At 37.8% G+C, this 17,978-nt stretch overlaps 1 protein-coding gene across 5 annotated transcripts in view; it reads right to left on the bottom strand.

Annotated features, from left to right (window-relative positions):
• Nucleotides 1-8,235: 8,235 nt before the first annotated feature.
• Nucleotides 8,236-17,978, bottom strand: part of ZNF385D (zinc finger protein 385D) — a 456,126-nt gene continuing 446,383 nt past the window's right edge. For all 5 annotated transcript variants that reach the window (XM_069771833.1, XM_069771838.1, XM_069771853.1 and 2 more), the window contains 3 exons: nucleotides 17,154-17,332; nucleotides 15,692-15,793; nucleotides 8,236-11,554 (listed from right to left, as the gene is read on the bottom strand). In XM_069771833.1, coding sequence (XP_069627934.1) covers nucleotides 11,321-11,554; nucleotides 15,692-15,793; nucleotides 17,154-17,332 — 515 coding nt within the window. In that variant the 3' untranslated portion in view covers nucleotides 8,236-11,320. The remainder of the gene's footprint in view (nucleotides 11,555-15,691; nucleotides 15,794-17,153; nucleotides 17,333-17,978) is intronic.

Genomic DNA, 17,978 nt, shown 5'->3' with positions numbered 1-17,978 from the left:
GGACAGCTGCATCAAGTCCTTAAATCTGCATTTAGCAAAAGGTAGCTGTGGAGGTGTGGACATCTACACTACTGTGGATAGTCATGAAGGAATCGTACGACTCAACTGATAAGTGGGTGGTGGGGGAACTCCTTTAGGACCTAGGTAAGGCTCCTAGGTGCTAACACAAGTTCAGGTCTCCAGAATCAGAACAAACAGATGAACTGGAATGTCATATCCCAGACTGCCAGTCTCTTTTTTTTTCTCATGAAAAATTGAAACGCTTCTTAGTCTATGCTGGGGTGTAACAAAAACAACTTTTAAGACCTCTATTTTGTCATAAAATGAAATTCTCATTTTATGATCACAATCAGAGTCTTTAGGCACCAATACAGCAAAAATAAATAATAAATGGCCAAGCTGTAGTGAAATGACAAAATTATCAACCACATTCTGCATAGCTCCAAAATACAGATTTCCATTAACAGATGGCATAATCTATGAAGACTTTGAATTTAACTGCTCTCATACTCAGGATGCTCAAATTGAAGATAAAACAATGGACTAAACTGCAAATCTACAAATGTTGCAATATTTGTTTGATGAGAAAGTCAGTCTAAACTGTATTTAACATTAATTAAGAAGCCAGAAATTAAAATTGTTTTGGCCTCAGTTGTAAGGAAAACAGAAGGCTTCCTTTTTTAGCCAAAACATTTTGGATTATGTTTTTGTGCTGTAGTGACACAAAGCTTTTAATTCCGTAAAATGTTTTGGAACACACTTCAGATGGAAGACTATTCCAAATCAACTAATAACATACTGAACGTATCGCTGAGATTTGACTCATAGGTTTTGGATATGGGGGTTTGCTTTTTGGGCCAGAGGTTGTTTGGTTGGTGTGTTGGGTTTTTTTTTCCCCTTTTGGTTGGTAGCAAAATATGGCATTGAATGGAGAACAGGAATGTATATGCAGTGTGCCAAACCATATATCCAGTCCCCCCCTGAATGAGGTAAATCTGTGACTTCTGGAAGAAGAATATTTTAAAAAAATTGAAGACAGGCAGATGTCAAGTGGGAATTTATTCACCTAATTATTCCCTAAAGCCTGAACTGAATGTTAAGTGCTATGACTCAGACACCCAATAACCAGTCCAGTAACTGCAAAAAGGCCTGTATTTTATTGCTGAACTTTAGGAACTCCACAGATTAGCTGAATGGCTCCTTAACCAAATGGCATAGTCATACAAGATATAGGCATTTCTACACTGAAGAACACAATTCACAGGATTCAGCAACCTCAGTGAGGAGTCTGAAATGAGAGAGGAGCTAAGAGGCCTTCCACTTGAACTTCAGCCTCTTACTCTGCCACAGGTCTCTGTCTCCCTTTGGGATACTCAGCTGTAAAGTCCCTAGTAAGTCCTTGACCAAGATAAAAGACAAGCAACTCTTAAGAGGTTTAACTGTATTAAAGTGTGGCTGCTGAACTCTGCATATTTTCATGAATTCAGTGAACTAGAGACATCTTTCTTTGCTTTCAGTACTGTTAAATATTTTCACTCATCTGTCTGAATTTTTAAAAGCATGAACTATGCTTAGCAACTGATCATGATAGATATATTTTGACATAAGATTGTCTAAGAAAACTGTACTGAATCCTATTTCAGCAAGAATGTGACAGACTGTTCCAACTGACATACAGTGTCCAGAAAGCCACCACCAAACATACCTACCTACACTCAGGTTTGGAATGCTTAATTCTCTGACTGGCTATCGTTTTGTGAATAGATAGGTGAGATAGATCCTGGGAGATTCAGAAGTCTTTTTCCTATGAAATACCAACCCCTGTATTTCTTACATTTCTTTCCCTGACTCGTCAAGTAATGAAGTCAAGTCACTAACATCTTTTGGAGCGACACATTAAGTATGCACATGGAGAGAAAACAGCACAGACTCGCTGACTGGCTCATTGTGTCCAGTTAGCTACTGCCACAGCAAATGCAGCACAGAACCCCATTTGTAACCAGGACAGAGGCCATCTGAGGAGCAGCTCAGTTTTTGCCTGCTTAGCACCTTTTTGACACCTTTTCTGTGTTCTAACACTTAGAAACATCTTCTAATTTCCAGCCAATTTTCACTGGTGAGTTTATAGACATCTATTCACGTGCTTATGCTTGAACACCATCTTAGCTTGAATAGCTTTCTTCTTTTCCTGATGGCTACCACTGTTTCCATCCCAGGATGTGTAGGGAGCCATTGGATCCCTCTGTTCCTCAACCTTCCACTCCTTATTCTACGCATATAGGTGTTATTATATTATTTTCTCATCTACTAGGTTCTCTACTTACCCTCAACTCTTTTCTAAAAAGTCTTAATTGTTCTTGATCTTGACTCACTGAAGTTATCAAAATATAAAGTTTTTATTCTGTGGTGGAATAATGTAGAATATACCTCAATGAACATTTTTGCTTTTTTTTTTAAACAGCTGTATCAAATTTGTAACTCATTGTCACCGATGGCAATACCTGTGGGTTATGCTCTACTTCAGCTATTTCCAACTGCTGAGTTCTTAGAGCTACTTGTTATGAGATTCTAAATACATGATTATGCCTTTCTTTTCTATTGAGTTTCAGCTCCTTTCTATTATACCAGTCCTCAAGGTCATTCTGTTCTTTCTAGAAAATATCATGTTCCTTTCTATATTGATGATAGCTCCTAACATGTTATCAAGGAATTTCAAGAGCACGTGCTTTTTTATGTGTGGCAAATCACAAATGAAACCAGATACAACCTAAAATTTGTCCTGAGAAACAGCCTCCTACTTTCTCTCCCCACCTTAATAATTCTCCTTACACTATAATCCATGCAGCCTTCACTTCAGTTAGTTTCTTTCAAAATTGTTGTCTGAATCCTCATAGTATCAATTTAATCATTTTTTATGGGTCACTGTCTCAAATACTTAATTAATCTGGAGCAATTAATGTACCCTTATCTAATAAATTACCAAAATATTGATAATTTTGTCTCACCTGTCTTACCTGTGAGAAGACACAGTTGTTTTCTAGCCCACTGCCTTTTCCATGTGGTTGATAACGCTGACTTTTAAAAAGCCCTCAGGCAGGTATCAGGGTTTTAAATAGCAAGGTATAATTGCCCCAGTGACCCCCCTCCACCCTTTTTTAATTATAGACATTATATTGACTATTTATCAGTCAAAACTACTATTACAAACTACCAGACCATGAAATTTTACTCTTGGACTTATAAAAATGTCATCTAAATTTACAATGTTTCTGAAGTGGGAATGGATCAGGGCCAGTTTTTGTGAAGCCTTCAGTACTCCTAGTGCCCACTAACTTAAATGTGCATTGTATCACTAAATGAAGGGCTTATAGTGGTTATCTGTCAGGTCTAGGAAGAATATTTCATTATCCTGATAAACAACTTGGTCTCAGGTTTGAGGTCTTCTACTGCAATGCTGGAGATTGTCCATAGCTGGAAATATATCGTTCAATGATACCTACAAACTTCTCCAGGTCCAGATTGTTGCAATGCACTCATCAGAATTAAAATTGTTCTCACATTTGGGTTCAGAAGGACCTTCCCTACATTAAATTGCCTGAACCATTACCCCCTCTTGCTTTAATGTAATGCAGCTGTTGGACTCACCTGGATGTCCTCCTGGCAGTTCTTTGATTCCACATCATGTAACCTGTGCTCTTCATCTCCAGTGCTTTCAGTGGGCCCTGGTAGGTTTTGAGGCTTTTTTACTGAAGTTTAAGGTTTTTAGTGAGTTGGTGGCATGGTGTAGATGATTTGCACACTGCTCTGGATTAAACATCTGTTGTATGCAATAGTGATCCATTGCATCCTGCCTCATGGAGCAGAACTGAAGAGCTTCTAAAGTATTTACTGCAGCTGCAAAGTTCCTGACAGTTAGCTGGAATGTCGGTATCAATAAAATATGAAAGGCCAGTTTCTTTTTTTTCCCACTGCTTTTCATAGCTTTGTAAAGGAGATGAAAATAGCTCTAGCTTTTCTTCCAAGGATTCACTTGCCATGCAAAATACCCCAGACAAGAACAGAGAATCTTACGCAGACAGGAGGAAGGCTTAACTGTAGCACAGCCAACAAGATTGGTTTCAGTGGTCACTGTTTAAAGCAGCCAATACCGTAATGAGGCGCTCAGTGCAAAACTCCAGCCACAAGCTTGGTTAGATTACACCACTGAAGGGAATAAAGGGATACTATATTATATACCCATATTATACATCCATATGCTGATGTACCATATTATACACCCCATAAGTGAGTGGGGTGGGGTTTTCTTTTCTTTTAAATGCTTCTTGCAGTGTCCCATCCTGCTAAGGGAGTCACAAAACATGTGATTCAGGGGAGGGATGGGAGGGAAATGATTGCTGTGTGTGTACAGGGAGGCAATACGTGTGCAGACGTTTGTCTGATCAACTACATGGTGGGTTTAGTGTGTGAAACATTGGATAAAGAGCTACAGCTGTTTCCATCTCCTTTCTAAAACTATAAAAACAATAGAAGAAAGAAATAGACCTCTCTGATTAACACCTACATTTCAGCAAGCTGGTAGGACTTAGGCAACTGCAGGAAGTAAAAAACAATGTGACCCAACATGAGGCTCATTACGTTTTTATTTTTTGTTCTCGGGTGTTCCTTCTGGGTACCAAAACTTACCTTTGTGGTTTTATTCTGATGGACAAAACAGATTCAGGGAGCAGTTTGACTGGCAATAAAGTCATGGACAAGACTACATTGAAAATATGTCTGAAAGAAAGATTACACTTTGGGGTGGGGGGGCATCATCCACCAGACTGAAACACTTGTAAAAAACCTTCAAATCAGGATTTTTTTCAGATTGACATCCTCTATGTTATAAATGTGACAGAATGACCACATTAGGAACCTGTGGGGGTGCTGCTTCTCCCCATCGAGCCACAAAGCAGTTTTGAGGGAGTTATAACAGGCTGTTATAAAGGCATAGCTTTGCCCATATGCTATCATCTCCCACTGCTATGTCTCAAAGAATGTCTGCACTTGGCAGGCTGTGTTTTGAGCAGACAATTTTCACCTGATACACGTGTCAATGAGAACTGTTCCCATGGCAAATGCCAGCCATCAGCCACAAGCAGAAAAAGGGCTGAAGTTGTTAACAAATGCTGCAGGCATTTGTAGTGAGAAAATGGTTTATGGTTTTTATCCTTTTTTCTATTGCCTTTGCACTCAGAAAAACATAGCTATTGTTACTGAACATAAGAAATAACAATGACATTTAATTAAACCTTTGAAGAATCCCAAAAGATGAACATTTCAGGAAACTCTGAAGGTCTAAAAAGCTATCTGTGTCGTAAAACTCTGACTAGATTAGGTAAAGAGCACCGTAGTATACATATGCTCTCTATTCATAATATATTACTATTACTATGGCACTGCTGCTGTAAATTTTTTATTCAATTTATTGACTCTGATCAAATGATCCAAGTGGGGACCTGATGAATACCAACTTCTTAAGTGCATATTTAAACTTATGGATTCTGTTTGTTCATACGAGAGATGAAACTATGCATAAAGAAACACAGAAGAAAAATCAAATAGTAATGAAAACAAATAAAAAATATGGACATCCTTTCTGGAGACTCAGGTGTTGATGAGATGCAGTGGTATCTTGGCTGGTATGAACAGACATGAATGCATGGATTTCCAAGGAAAAATTCTTGTATCCTGTAATTGAGTGCCCAATAACTATGCAATGAATATTAATAACTATACCTGTATCTAATTATGGGTGTCAAATATTCAATTTCTGTTGTGAACAGCACAAATATCAGTGTGCTGACAGTGTGGCTGATGTGAAGACTATTGCTACAAAGTCACTGAAGTACCTAAGACAAAGAAAGTCTTCTGGGTTCTTTCTCATCAAAATAATTTTTAAGGTTAAGATCTCATGACCTTCAAGGTCCTTATGTTTTACTGAGGAACTCTTGAATGTTCCATCTTGTTAATGCCTCACAAGTTCCATATAAGAACATTAAACACGGAAAAGGGATCAAATTAGTTTACCGGTTTCTTTACATTGACTCTTTTGACTCTTCTTACTTCACCACCCAAGCAGCATCCCAGCATGAAGCTGATCACAGGAACTAGGCAGCCACTAATCATGCTTCAGGCTCAGCCAAGTTTCTTTATCAATATATCAATACTGAATCAGAGTTGAATGACACCTAATTGCAGTACACAGCATGACTGCAAAAAGCCTCAGGCACTCAGGGCAAAAAATTGCCTCTACTGAAGTCAAAGATCTTTGCATCTGCTTTCAGAAGTCCCAGGGTTAAGAGCATTATGGTTTTCATAGTATTCTTAATTTCAGTCTGAAGCGCAGAGTCTTTCAGCCCCTGACATTTCAGATCAGGCTATGTAATAACCATCCTCCAGATAGTTACATTTACTCCTAAATGGTCCTGAATTTTAATAAACTTGTAGGTGTGAGAGGGCATAAAGCTCTTGTCCTTGGCTAAACCCTTAACTGTGTGTTTGAGATTTCAACTAGTTTAAGATAGGATTTATCAGTATTACTATTTCTTTAATCATGCACCGAATCCCAGCACAGAAGCTTCTGTATGGTTCACTGGCACTGAAGTAATAATGGCACTTACAGATAAACAATGACAACAGGGGAAGATGTGATGTAAAAAAAAAATCCATGATATTTTACATAGCATAGGCTCATACTTTCACGTGCATCTAGGTAAATAGGAACCCCATGGTTGTTTTCTTGTGAGCTTTCGGTGCTTAGAGCCCTGAAGCCTGAACTATGCTGAAGTCAATTTTAAAAATGGAAATTCAGACACCTATGCTAATAAAAAGAACAGGTTCCTTATAAAGTGGTTTAGGCTTCCAACTTCACATGTTTAACTTCACATGTTTTCAAAGAGATTTGTGCAGCCAAACAATTTGCGTAATCAGTGCTTCATATTTAGCCACAAGAATGTTGTTATCATGAAGAAACCTTTTCAGGTCTTGCTCCTCAGTGTTGGTCTTATGTTCATAAAATGACATTTATTTTTGCAAAAAATTAGAGCAAGTAAGATAGACATTCTCTAAGATGCTTTGAAGAGAGTCTAAAAACTATGTGTTTACTGGGAGCAGAAGGCAGAAGCAGGGGGTCCTAGGAAGCATGATTTCAGCTTTTAGGAAATATTGGGCCAATACTCTACTGTATCTTTGGGGATTAGAATGGAAGTGACTAAGGGCAGGTCCACTCAGTTATGGTATTCCTGGTATAACTGGAAGATAATGAATGTGAGACATTAAATTCACCCATAGCATCCGTGCATTGATTTAGCATCTAAAAAGCCTTTTCATCTTTTAAAATACAGAGCCAATTGTAACATTCCAGTACTAAAATGACAGATGTAATTCTTCTAGTTATATTAACTTTATTTAGCTATTCTTAGTTTTATATAACTTTAATTTATCTTAAAATAAAGATGTATACTTTTCAAATACAATATTCCTTGACATGGCCAGTTCATTTTTTTTCTTCCAGTTCATTTTAGATCATCATATTTGTATCATTTGTTTACTGACCTCTCACATCAGCTTTTACAGCAGCTTTCAAGAAGGTAACTGATTTCATGGTTCAGAGCAATGATGATCCTTCAGAACAAAGGTTTGAAACCAGAGATAGTTGGAAAAATGCAGATAGCTTAAAAATATAAATATATATCCCTCCCACAAAAATACGACCTCTTTGGGTCAGAACAGAATAGTCATTCTTTAACACTTTGTATAGAATTTTAGAAAACATCCCTGAACCTATTAGTTTTTCCAAGTTCATACCCAGCCATTTCCCTGCAGGCTGATTTCACACTGTTATTCCAGTGAGTGACTGTGTCTTCGATGAAATGATGTGTTTCCTTGTGCTTTAGGCTTCCTCTTGGCCCTGGACTGTTACTGTAATATGAAATATGATGACACATTTTTCTTTTATAGGGCTCTCCATGTTGGATGTATAGACAAATAGGTGTAAAGTGTCTTCTGTTTGCTAGCTCCTTTGTCAGCTGCTGTGGACATGCCCTTGACTGGAAGCTCCCCTTGCCCAATCAGATTGCTGTGCCAGTATTTTCCTTGACATATATATAATACAAAACTGTTGCGCTGACATCCCGGGTACGTTGACTTGTTACTGACCAAGGCGGGGTGGAACAGCAAGGCACAGAAAATCCACTATACATTCTAACATTTAGGCTTTATCCTTTATTAGGTAGTGAGTAAGAGACATAAAAAGAATTGAGTTTGTTGTTTACAGCTGAAATTTAAAAGAGACTTGTGTGAACAAAAACTTGTTCCATAGAGCACTGTGACAAAAGAGGTCCAAGAAAACTGAAGGTGTCATTGCAAATTAGCTGATGTAAATAGTTGGAATGACACTCTCTTTATTTCTAGCAAAACGTGTATTAACTCTGCCCTTAGTACTGTGCCTCCATACATGCCACAGGCCACATTTTGGCAAGGATCAGCCTGTTGATTTTGATGGCATCGCAACAACATGGCAGGATATATAGCAGGTGTCCATGCACCAGAAGGCCGTGCATAAGAGCCTACAGGATATTTGTGGGTCTCCCCTTTTCCCATCTGCATGTTTTTTCGTGGGGAAAAGATCATCTGCCCAGACCTTCTCCCTTCCAAAAACGCCAGTCCTCCTCTGCTCTTTTAGCCAGCTCTTACTTACACAGGCTGTTACAAAAGGCTCTGGAGATAAACGGTGGTTCATGGAGCACAGCTTGAAAAGTGGTGCCCCTTTCAAGGAGGAAGCTGAACACAGTTGGCAATGGCACTACAGCTTCTGCAAAAAGATGGGAGGTTGAAAGCAGGCTTAAAAGACCGAGGCCAAGATTTTGCAAGGAGGAGTTGAGCCTTACAACACTATATTTATGTGCCCAAATAAAAGGAAACATTTTCTAAATTGAGTGGTAGGCACAGGTTTTGAAGGCTGGCCTGTTTACTGCCTCTTTACTGGGAGCTGTAGAGTAGGGAGCCCTTTTAAATGTCAGCCCCTAGTTATTTAGGTGCCTAAACTTGGCTTCAGGAACTTACTCATACTCTTCTTGTTGGGAAATTGGGCCAAAGCAATCCAGCTAGTAACAGCCCTGAAATCACCATTGTATCTCTTTCATGGCTACATAGGACTGAATTAAATATAAACAAAAGCCCATTTCATTTCAAGGCACAAACGTTTGCAAATAAACTGGATGAAATACAAATACGTAATATAGAACTTATTTCAATACTTCTAGATAAATAAATGCATCTCTTTGGAATTCTTTGGACACAGACATCCATGGAACCTCTTCTTTCTCTCTTTTTATATATTTTTTTTTTATAAAATCTAAATGCAGAGAGGTTTAAAAAAATGGCAAATACCAATGTATATGGAAGGCTCACTGATGAACTGCAAGTCAAAAGTGCTGTATATTCCCATCCTCTATATCTCCCAACTGTCCATATTAACCACAGGCAGTATTATATAGCAACCACATGGTCAATACTTTGCGTTACTACCTTTTAATAAAATCTTTCAAATCATTTCTCCATCTAAACTTAAATTATGTTTTAAAATTTTATTCCTCCTAAATGTATGGTAGGCATTTCACTTAGCTACACATCAGAGTGGTCGCATGTGACTCAGCAGCACACTCCGTAATATTAATAGATACTTTTCAGCTCCCTATGGGGAAAAGCAGGCAGCAAGAATCAGATTCAAGAAGTCTATTTTTTTTTCTCTGCTGTTTGTTACTTACCACTTAATGACCCACATGTGAAACTCAATGGTTATATAATTATTTTATATAGTAGATTTTCTGTTTATAAGTTATTTTCTTACTCTAACATATATACAATATATCTATATATACCCCTGATAAATCTTACTTTAAAGGGACACAGTCAACCCCTTTAAGCCTCACAGTAAATACATAAGGCTTTAAGCTGTCCATACAGAAAGGTCAGCTACAGAATTCAAGGGTCCCTTCAGATCCTAAAGGTTGTATTTGTTCCAAACCCACGATGTGCAGTTATCTCGTAATATGTATCTCATGTGTTGCTGTTTACATTTTATAGGTATATTAAGACATTTTATATCACATCAGTAGGAAATAAAACGAGAATAAATCTGTTTCTAAGACTAAGCCTACTGCAAAAAATGTTACCTGTATCTACAGACACTCCCACTGGTGTGATATAAAACGAATATGTGCCATTCTTGGGATGAAATTCTAGCTACATTGCAGTCAGGAGGAAGTTTATACTGACTTAAATGAGGCCAGGATTTCTCTCCTGCTTTTCATTTGCTACTTATGACTATGCGTAACCCTTTTGTGTCTTCCCTCTGCTCAACACTAAAGTGTCAGGCCTTTTTCATGACAAGAGTGTATTTTTTTGCTGTCCACTGGCATGCCTTAGACATTGATCTATCCTGTATGTATTACACCTTTTGAATATACACACACTGTACACATACTTTCTCAGTTAAATAAAAGTTTGACCTATTCCGTGTACAGCACCTGGATTTTTTGTCCCCGCTACAATCTTCTGTATCATTTACTTTGCCCTAACCATAGATTATCTTCACGCCCATTCTTCTACAGGTGAGGAAAACAATTTTTGCTCACCAGGAACAGCTCCACATTATTGTCATCATTTTCGACTACTTACCAAACTGACATAATTTGTTCATTTTATCTTTTGCAACTCAGTTAGAAACCTAGTGGCATAGATAGAGACACAATACTACTGTTTTACAAGACATCTATTGTATCTACTTTTGCTCAGATAAATACCCAGTAACTGCTGATTTGGCAGGAGGATTGGTAAGGGTACTACTATTCACAGTGTTTCTTTTTTTTTCCTTCTTCTTTAATCTACAGAATAAAGTATTTTATGTACATTGGAACCAGTTAATGCCCTTTAGACAAATTTGTAAGTTGTTTCATAAAGCAGGAAAGACATTGCAGGGAAATATGTGCCAAAAAGCACAGTCAAAAGGCTTCATAAGTTTTATATGTCACTACAAGTCAATGCTGGAGATCAGTTCTAAAACGATCAATACTCAAGAGGAATGTTCTCATCTGGAGAAAATACTGCCCATTCCCCCTTTTAGAATTTGTTCAGTTCTCTATCAAAAGTCCTGGCTCTTCATATATACTTTAAACTATAAATAAACACTGCATAGTTCAATGTTCTTGATTTTCTTTTTTTTTTTTGTTTTGATTTGATTTGAAAAATTATTGCAGTACAATTAATTCCTGTTTGGAGTTCAGTAAGGAGCAAACAGCACGGGAGTATGGGTGGTCCGTATAGGCCCTGGAGCTGGTCGTAGGAGTGCTGGAGGAAGTGCTGAAGTCTGGAAAAGGGTGGCTGCTGGGGCTGTGCGAAGACTGAAGGGGGAATTCACAGCCACAGCAGCAGCTGCTGCTGCAGCTGCTAGCGGATTTGGTAAGATTCGTGGAGCCATCGGCTTTGAAGGTTCCTTTGAAAATACTAATTTTACCTGTGGGGAAGAGAGAAAACAAACAAACAGAGAGACATAATTTGTTCGTATTAGCTACACGACAGGCAGCTTGACTTAAGATCATAAGTGCAAAATCAAGCAAGAGAGGCCTCGTAGTGGCTACTGACTCTATGAGCTGCAGGCTTGTGACAGGAGATACGATCTCCTGCATCGGACAAGGGTGAGCAGGATTTGGTAGGGGACAAAGAGTTTCAATGTTCACGCCTTATCACCGAGACTTATATTTAACATAAGATTAGAAACCAAAGCAAGCCTAAAAAGGGGCTGAGCAATCTGCATCAAAGTAAAGCTGCACGTACCCTGCAAGAATTAAATAAGGAAGAATTAGCCATCAATTAAAAGACGTCCATCTGGACAGCTTTATGATAGAGACCAGAGCAAAATGAAAACATATCCTATTCACTGGTCTGACTAAGAAGGTACTTTTGTGTTTATCATTAGGATGCAAATTCTACTTAAGAGCTCCAGCTAGCTCCTCTTTGTTAGCTCCTGCCTCTAACAACAAGCAAATAAAGTTTATCTTGCACCAGTTATGAAAATCTCCTATGTTTCACATGTTCAAATAGGTGATAAATTCTATGGGAGCTGCCCTATGTCATCTTGCTGTGTCTTCCAGTGTTTTTCACTATGTTACTGTTCGTTCTTATAAGGACTGTGAAAAAATGGCAGATATTTTAAAACGTTGTCATGAAAAAAATCTTGCCTATATCACTTAGTATGGTGCCAAACCATGGTATTCTTGTTACTGTCACTGAGGCTTCTGCTTTAAAAACGTCTTGTGCACTACCAAATACAATTTAGAAAACTCCTCATTTAGAATTTCCAAAAAGAAAAAAAACACCACCTGAAGCTTTTCCAAGGCTAATTGAAAATACTCACAGAGGTCCATTATGATTTAAGAGAATTTACATCTGGTATACATAAAATGAATGTCGGAGTAGTCTATATAGATTTCTGTAGATTTCAGTGGGATTTCAAGTCTCTAATGAGATGCTAGGAGCCTGAATACCTTCGTTGTTCTGGTTTTATAAGTCTGAGATAAGAATAGAAAGCTCATCCACGGACAAAGAAAAGTTCCCATTGGCTCCGATGGACTGTCGGTGAGTCTGTGTCCTGGCATGACCTGAGGCCCTTTGCAAAGAACATAAACCTGAATATGTGGTATTGAATATACAGAATATGAATACATGTACCATGCCGTGGTACATCTCAGTGTAAGTATGGACTCTTCTCACTCACAGGGAAACACAATTTCTCATGCTTGAATTGAAAGGGTTCAAATAATTAACTTGCACTATATCAGTCTGATATTTTCAACTCCACTGCACCTGGTGAGTGAATAGTCAGAAAGTAAGGACAGGAGCGCTCTGGCATGAACCACCAGAGAGTTTCGTCATTACACTATCACCATATTCCAAAAAATCTGTTGGTTCTTTACCAGCTGGATGGATACAGGATTTTTACTTTTCCTAAAGCTCATTGGCAACTCTGCTGGCCTCAAGGTCCTTTAAAGCTCTGGGAGAGATACTCAGAGGGGACCAGATTCTGTAATTCTCTTAACAGAGGACATAATGAATGCTAGATATGAAATTCCTCATGTTGCCTATGAAAAGCAATGATCTGATCTTTTCCTTGATCAGTGTTACACCCACTGATCCAAGCTGTCTTCTTCCCTTGCTGAGCATTTGACTTTTTCCTCCTTTACATTTAGTAAATACTTTTTTTTCAGCCTTATTTAGAACAGACAAGAACACCCACCCCCTCCCCCAAATAATAATAATAAAAAAAAAAATTCCTGAGTACAAAGTACAAAAAAACCCCAACCCAAAACAACAGGGATCTGATTGTGGTCTAGAATTCCCAGTGAAGGATGTTTTTCATAAGAGGTATTTTCTTGCAGGAAGTTTGGACTATCAAATGCCTGAAAACCTCTTTCTCTCCACTATAGTATTTTATACATGCTGGACATTTGTGGCTTGAAGAAATATCAAGTAAGTCCCAACATTACAAGATTTCTTAACCTCTGAGATAGTACTGTGGGAACTCATAAAGCTTCTTTCTCTGAAGCAGGCAAAACTAGACTAGACAAAGCAGTACAAATTATATTATAAACATGGCATTGGAAAGTTTTTGGTCTAGAAAAGCTATGAAAATGTAGTATGTCCTTTTTCTAACTTCTGTATAAAACAAATTTGGTGATGCTCATACATTTTTTGTCACAAAGAACAGAGACCTTATGTGACTGTTTATATTAAAAGGCTAGGACTAACTTGCCATTCTTGGAGGAATCAGGAACTTTTAATGAAGTTAGATAGATTTTCAGTTAATTTATCAACATGGTTCTGATTTCAAGATAGCTGCAAAACTAGTAATATTTAGCATATACAGTACCTTGCACCTTCATTTCAAACCTCTCTGCAAGTACTAATTAACACATAGGTCAACATTAAGAGTAAAGTAGCCATTATTCATTTCATTTCCAATGAAGTAAACTAAGGGACAGTAAATTACTTGAAAAATTAATGGGGAATAAACAAAAAGTCTAGAGCTCATCAAAAAATTTTACATTCAAAGTAAAATTAGCATGTCTTTGGCTTGTTGCTGTGCTGTTCTGCATTTCAAGTGAGAGCAGTTTTGGTATTTTTCTGTTCAAAACCAAAAAGACTGAATGGAGAACTGCTCTCATCCTTTCTCAGTGCAGCCTCCATTCTACTACACATATCTGTTCAATTATTGCTAACTCATTCTCCCCTTCTTAAATTCCCTTTGCCTCTTTGCTCACCTCTGGCCTGACTTGTATATTGTGAGCAATTGGGAGTGAGGGAGCAGGAAAAGGACATGTTGCCTTTATTTGTCTATGCAGCAACTAAATGGCCTTGATCCTTGGCTGGAGTCTCAGAAATCACCATTACGTAAATTGGTAGATAGAGAACTGTACACAACAGCAACACTAATGTAATAGTTATTTTCATCCCCTGGGAAACAATGCATTTCCTAAAGGAATAATAATGCTGTCAGGGTGGTTTTAGCAATTCCATATCCTACTTACTTCATTACATATTTTCTATTCCTTTCAGTATAGCTTATATGTATTGGAGACCTTGGTCTTCCTGGTGGATTACTAAAAAACCCTATGGGGTTATTTCCTTACTAGTGGATCTACAAGAATGGTGCACTGCATTATGCTACAACAGCTAGGAAAGCTCCTATGCAACGGAATTGTGCATGAATATACCACTCATGAGAGGTGCCCCAACAAGGACACACTTTCTGTTGCCAAGAAAAGAGCTTTAACTCAACTTAAAGAGAATTGTGTTTTCACAGAAAAAAGCTCCATATTCTGCCTGCATTAGAGAAAATGCTCAAGGCATAAGGGGCTAAACTCTATGAGGCCAGTGAATCAACACCCTCCCTTTGCCAAAACCATCTATAAACCCTTACAAAACACCATGGCACATAAAACAATCATGCAGTTTATCTGATGGAGAAAAATGTCAGAAGTTTCACTATCCCACACACAATATAAGCTGTCTCTTAAGTAATGGCAGGATCCCAGAGAGTTTTTTATTAAAAAGTAAACCTTTTTTCTCAGCTTTTGAAGCTACTAAGAACTATGTTTCTGATAGTTTATCCTGGCAGTTGAAAATGTGACCAGAACCATCCTGAAACTGAGTGGAATGAAATGAGAGATGGATTTTTTTAATTGTTTCAACTGTTATCTGAATAATTTTCTAAAAAAGGACAGAATAAAGGTTTTATGTTTTATAGAGTTTTATTTAGTCATTTCATCACTATTGTACTTGGTGAAAACTGGAAAAATCCTGTTTGACAGCTGGATGTTTCTTTCATCTCTTGCTCTCTAATGACCTTTGAAACAAACTTCTTTTCTGAGGTTGTTCAGAGTAGCTACAAAAACAAGGACCCACAGGTTGTAGTCAGCACCCACCAAAGTGTATAAAAAGTCCCTTGTGGGCTCCCATGGGCTTATTCAGACACTTGTATACTACCATTGCTTACACTATTCCTCTCATTTTAAACATTTTTCCACTTACATTTTCTAAACCCCCTATTCATCAGGGTTAAAATAAAAGCAAAATAAAAAGCTAATTGGCTTACCCCTAGAGGATGTGTTCCTTTTTGGAGTTTGTTGTATGGGCTGTATTTAGGTTTAGGCGGCTTCCCAGCAGCTCTGTCTTTGTGCCTTCTACTGCTTATGTGCTGTTAAAATACATTTGGGGGAAAAAAAAAAAGAAGAAAAAAAAAGAAGAGTGATAGTTCCTTAATAGATCATTTCAGGTTCTGCTTTACACAAGGGTGCTCCAATACTTAAGGCTCCTGCTCTCCACAACAGCATTACTTTGACTAATTCAATAACAAATGGGAATAGGGTCTGTTCCAATTTGAACGATCCTTTGTGCATCACATATTGGGACTGTGATTTTCCACAGTGCTCAGTTCAACTCTGCTTCCACTGTAGTCAATGATTTTCTCACCTTTGTTAACTTCAACAAGACTTGAATCATGTCAAAGACAGCAGCCTTTGAAAAATTCCTCCCTATCTCTATAAAGCACCCATCAAATTCAATCCACTGCTGATAAAAAGTTTTGGAAGAATATTAGATAGTAGAGCATCCCCTATTCTGGGGGGAGAGGGAGAAAGGTCACAAAATTGTTTAAATCCCTAAGAAGCCTGGAGATCCTTTTAAGATTTCAGCTGAAAGATGGTTACATATCAAACTAAGTGACACTGAAAAAAACCCACAAAATCCATTATCTTCTTCATACAATCTATGAGATTTTACAAGAATCCTTCTATACAGACTTTATTGCAGTATTAGACGTAAGGGACATTTTTCAGAACTACATTTTTACTTTGATTTGCATTCTCAAACAAGTTCTCACAAAAAAAAGACAAAGAACTGGACATTTTTTTTCCTGAAAGCAGCAAGACAAGTATTGCTACTGTCCATTAGTGAATTTATCTTCATTCTTGTAAAGTTCCTTAACAAGTATTTAATTCCAAAAGGCATATGGAATTAAAGTAAGTGTTTTTCAGAACAAAAGCTTTGTTCATCTGAAGAATGACTGAACATAACTTAGTGTAATTGCAATTTAGAGGTCATGCTTCTCAGTTACAGAGTAACACTGATAAAATATATTACAAATCCTCTCCATCCCGCATTTCTAAGCAGGTTATTCAGCGTTCTGTGAAAGTACTGGCTGCACCCACCTCCACATCTTTGTCAAGGCAAATATCATGCAGTACACTCAATGGCAGGGTTTATTAGCTTGTGGCAATTATAGTAGTCTAAAGACAGTTGTAATATGTTGCAGCTCACAGCTTCTATAACTCTTTAAGAAATATATATAATCAAGAGCTTTTGAGACAACATATTCCATGCAAGGGAAAATCATATCCAAAACAAAACATACAGTGTGGCAGCCAAGTACAACAGGCAAAATCTGTAAGCTCCATTTGGATGCAAAATGTTAGACTGACACATGCTGATTGTGTTGGTACTTTATCACCATGAAACAAAGAACAGCCAAGGATTCACACTGCAAGCTAGCTGAGTACCTGTTTCAGTTGTGTCTCAGAGTTTACGTGCACATCACATATTTCACAGTGAAATGTTTTGTTCTGAAGGCCTGTGTTTCCTTTATTCACAGGTCCTTTGCCTTTTACGCCTGCCCGGGGAAAGGCTTTTATGGTTCCACTTCCATTCCGAGCTTCCAGCATAGTTTTGTGCTTAGTCCCTGGAGACATTAGAAATGGGAAACAGAAACAACTTTGGCAATTTGGTTGCATTCATTGTTTTATTTTCTTTTTAAAAGTAAATCATACGAGCCTCAGCTTGGTGCCACGTGCTATCCTTGGAATATGCCTGTGTTTGTCTGTATCAGATTCATACCAATGTAACAGTATTTCACATCTGATATTTAATTATTAAATTACATATCTGTAGGTAATGCGCTAGAACAAAGCAAGCACACCAGTAAGTAGTGGCACAATCAGGTATCCTGATGTGAAGTTAAATGGGTGTGACTTTTCTCATTAACTCCTGCTGCTAATAAGACCTGAATTGTAGTTGCAAAGGAAGAGTAATTTAGCTATTAAAGATGTAGTTGGCTTTGATTTGTAGTCCTCCTGAATGGATTGATAAACAGTATGTATTACATAGCTTACACTTAAATCTGCAATTAACTAATTAGTCTCCAAATCAAAAAGGGGCAGAGTTTCCTGGCAGCAACCTATGGATCCTTAACGGCCTAGACAGAAACCAAAATCTGTGAGAAATATACATGTGAGAAAAATGCACTTGCGTTTTTCATTAAAATAAAGATTGGATAGAAAACAATAGTGCCCTGTTGCTTTACCTTTATTCAGACCAAACAATTTCTT

The sequence above is a fragment of the Haliaeetus albicilla genome, chromosome 2 (assembly GCF_947461875.1).
Source record: "Haliaeetus albicilla chromosome 2, bHalAlb1.1, whole genome shotgun sequence".
Classification (NCBI taxonomy): domain Eukaryota; kingdom Metazoa; phylum Chordata; class Aves; order Accipitriformes; family Accipitridae; genus Haliaeetus; species Haliaeetus albicilla.
This window is presented reverse-complemented; position numbering and strand designations above follow the sequence as displayed.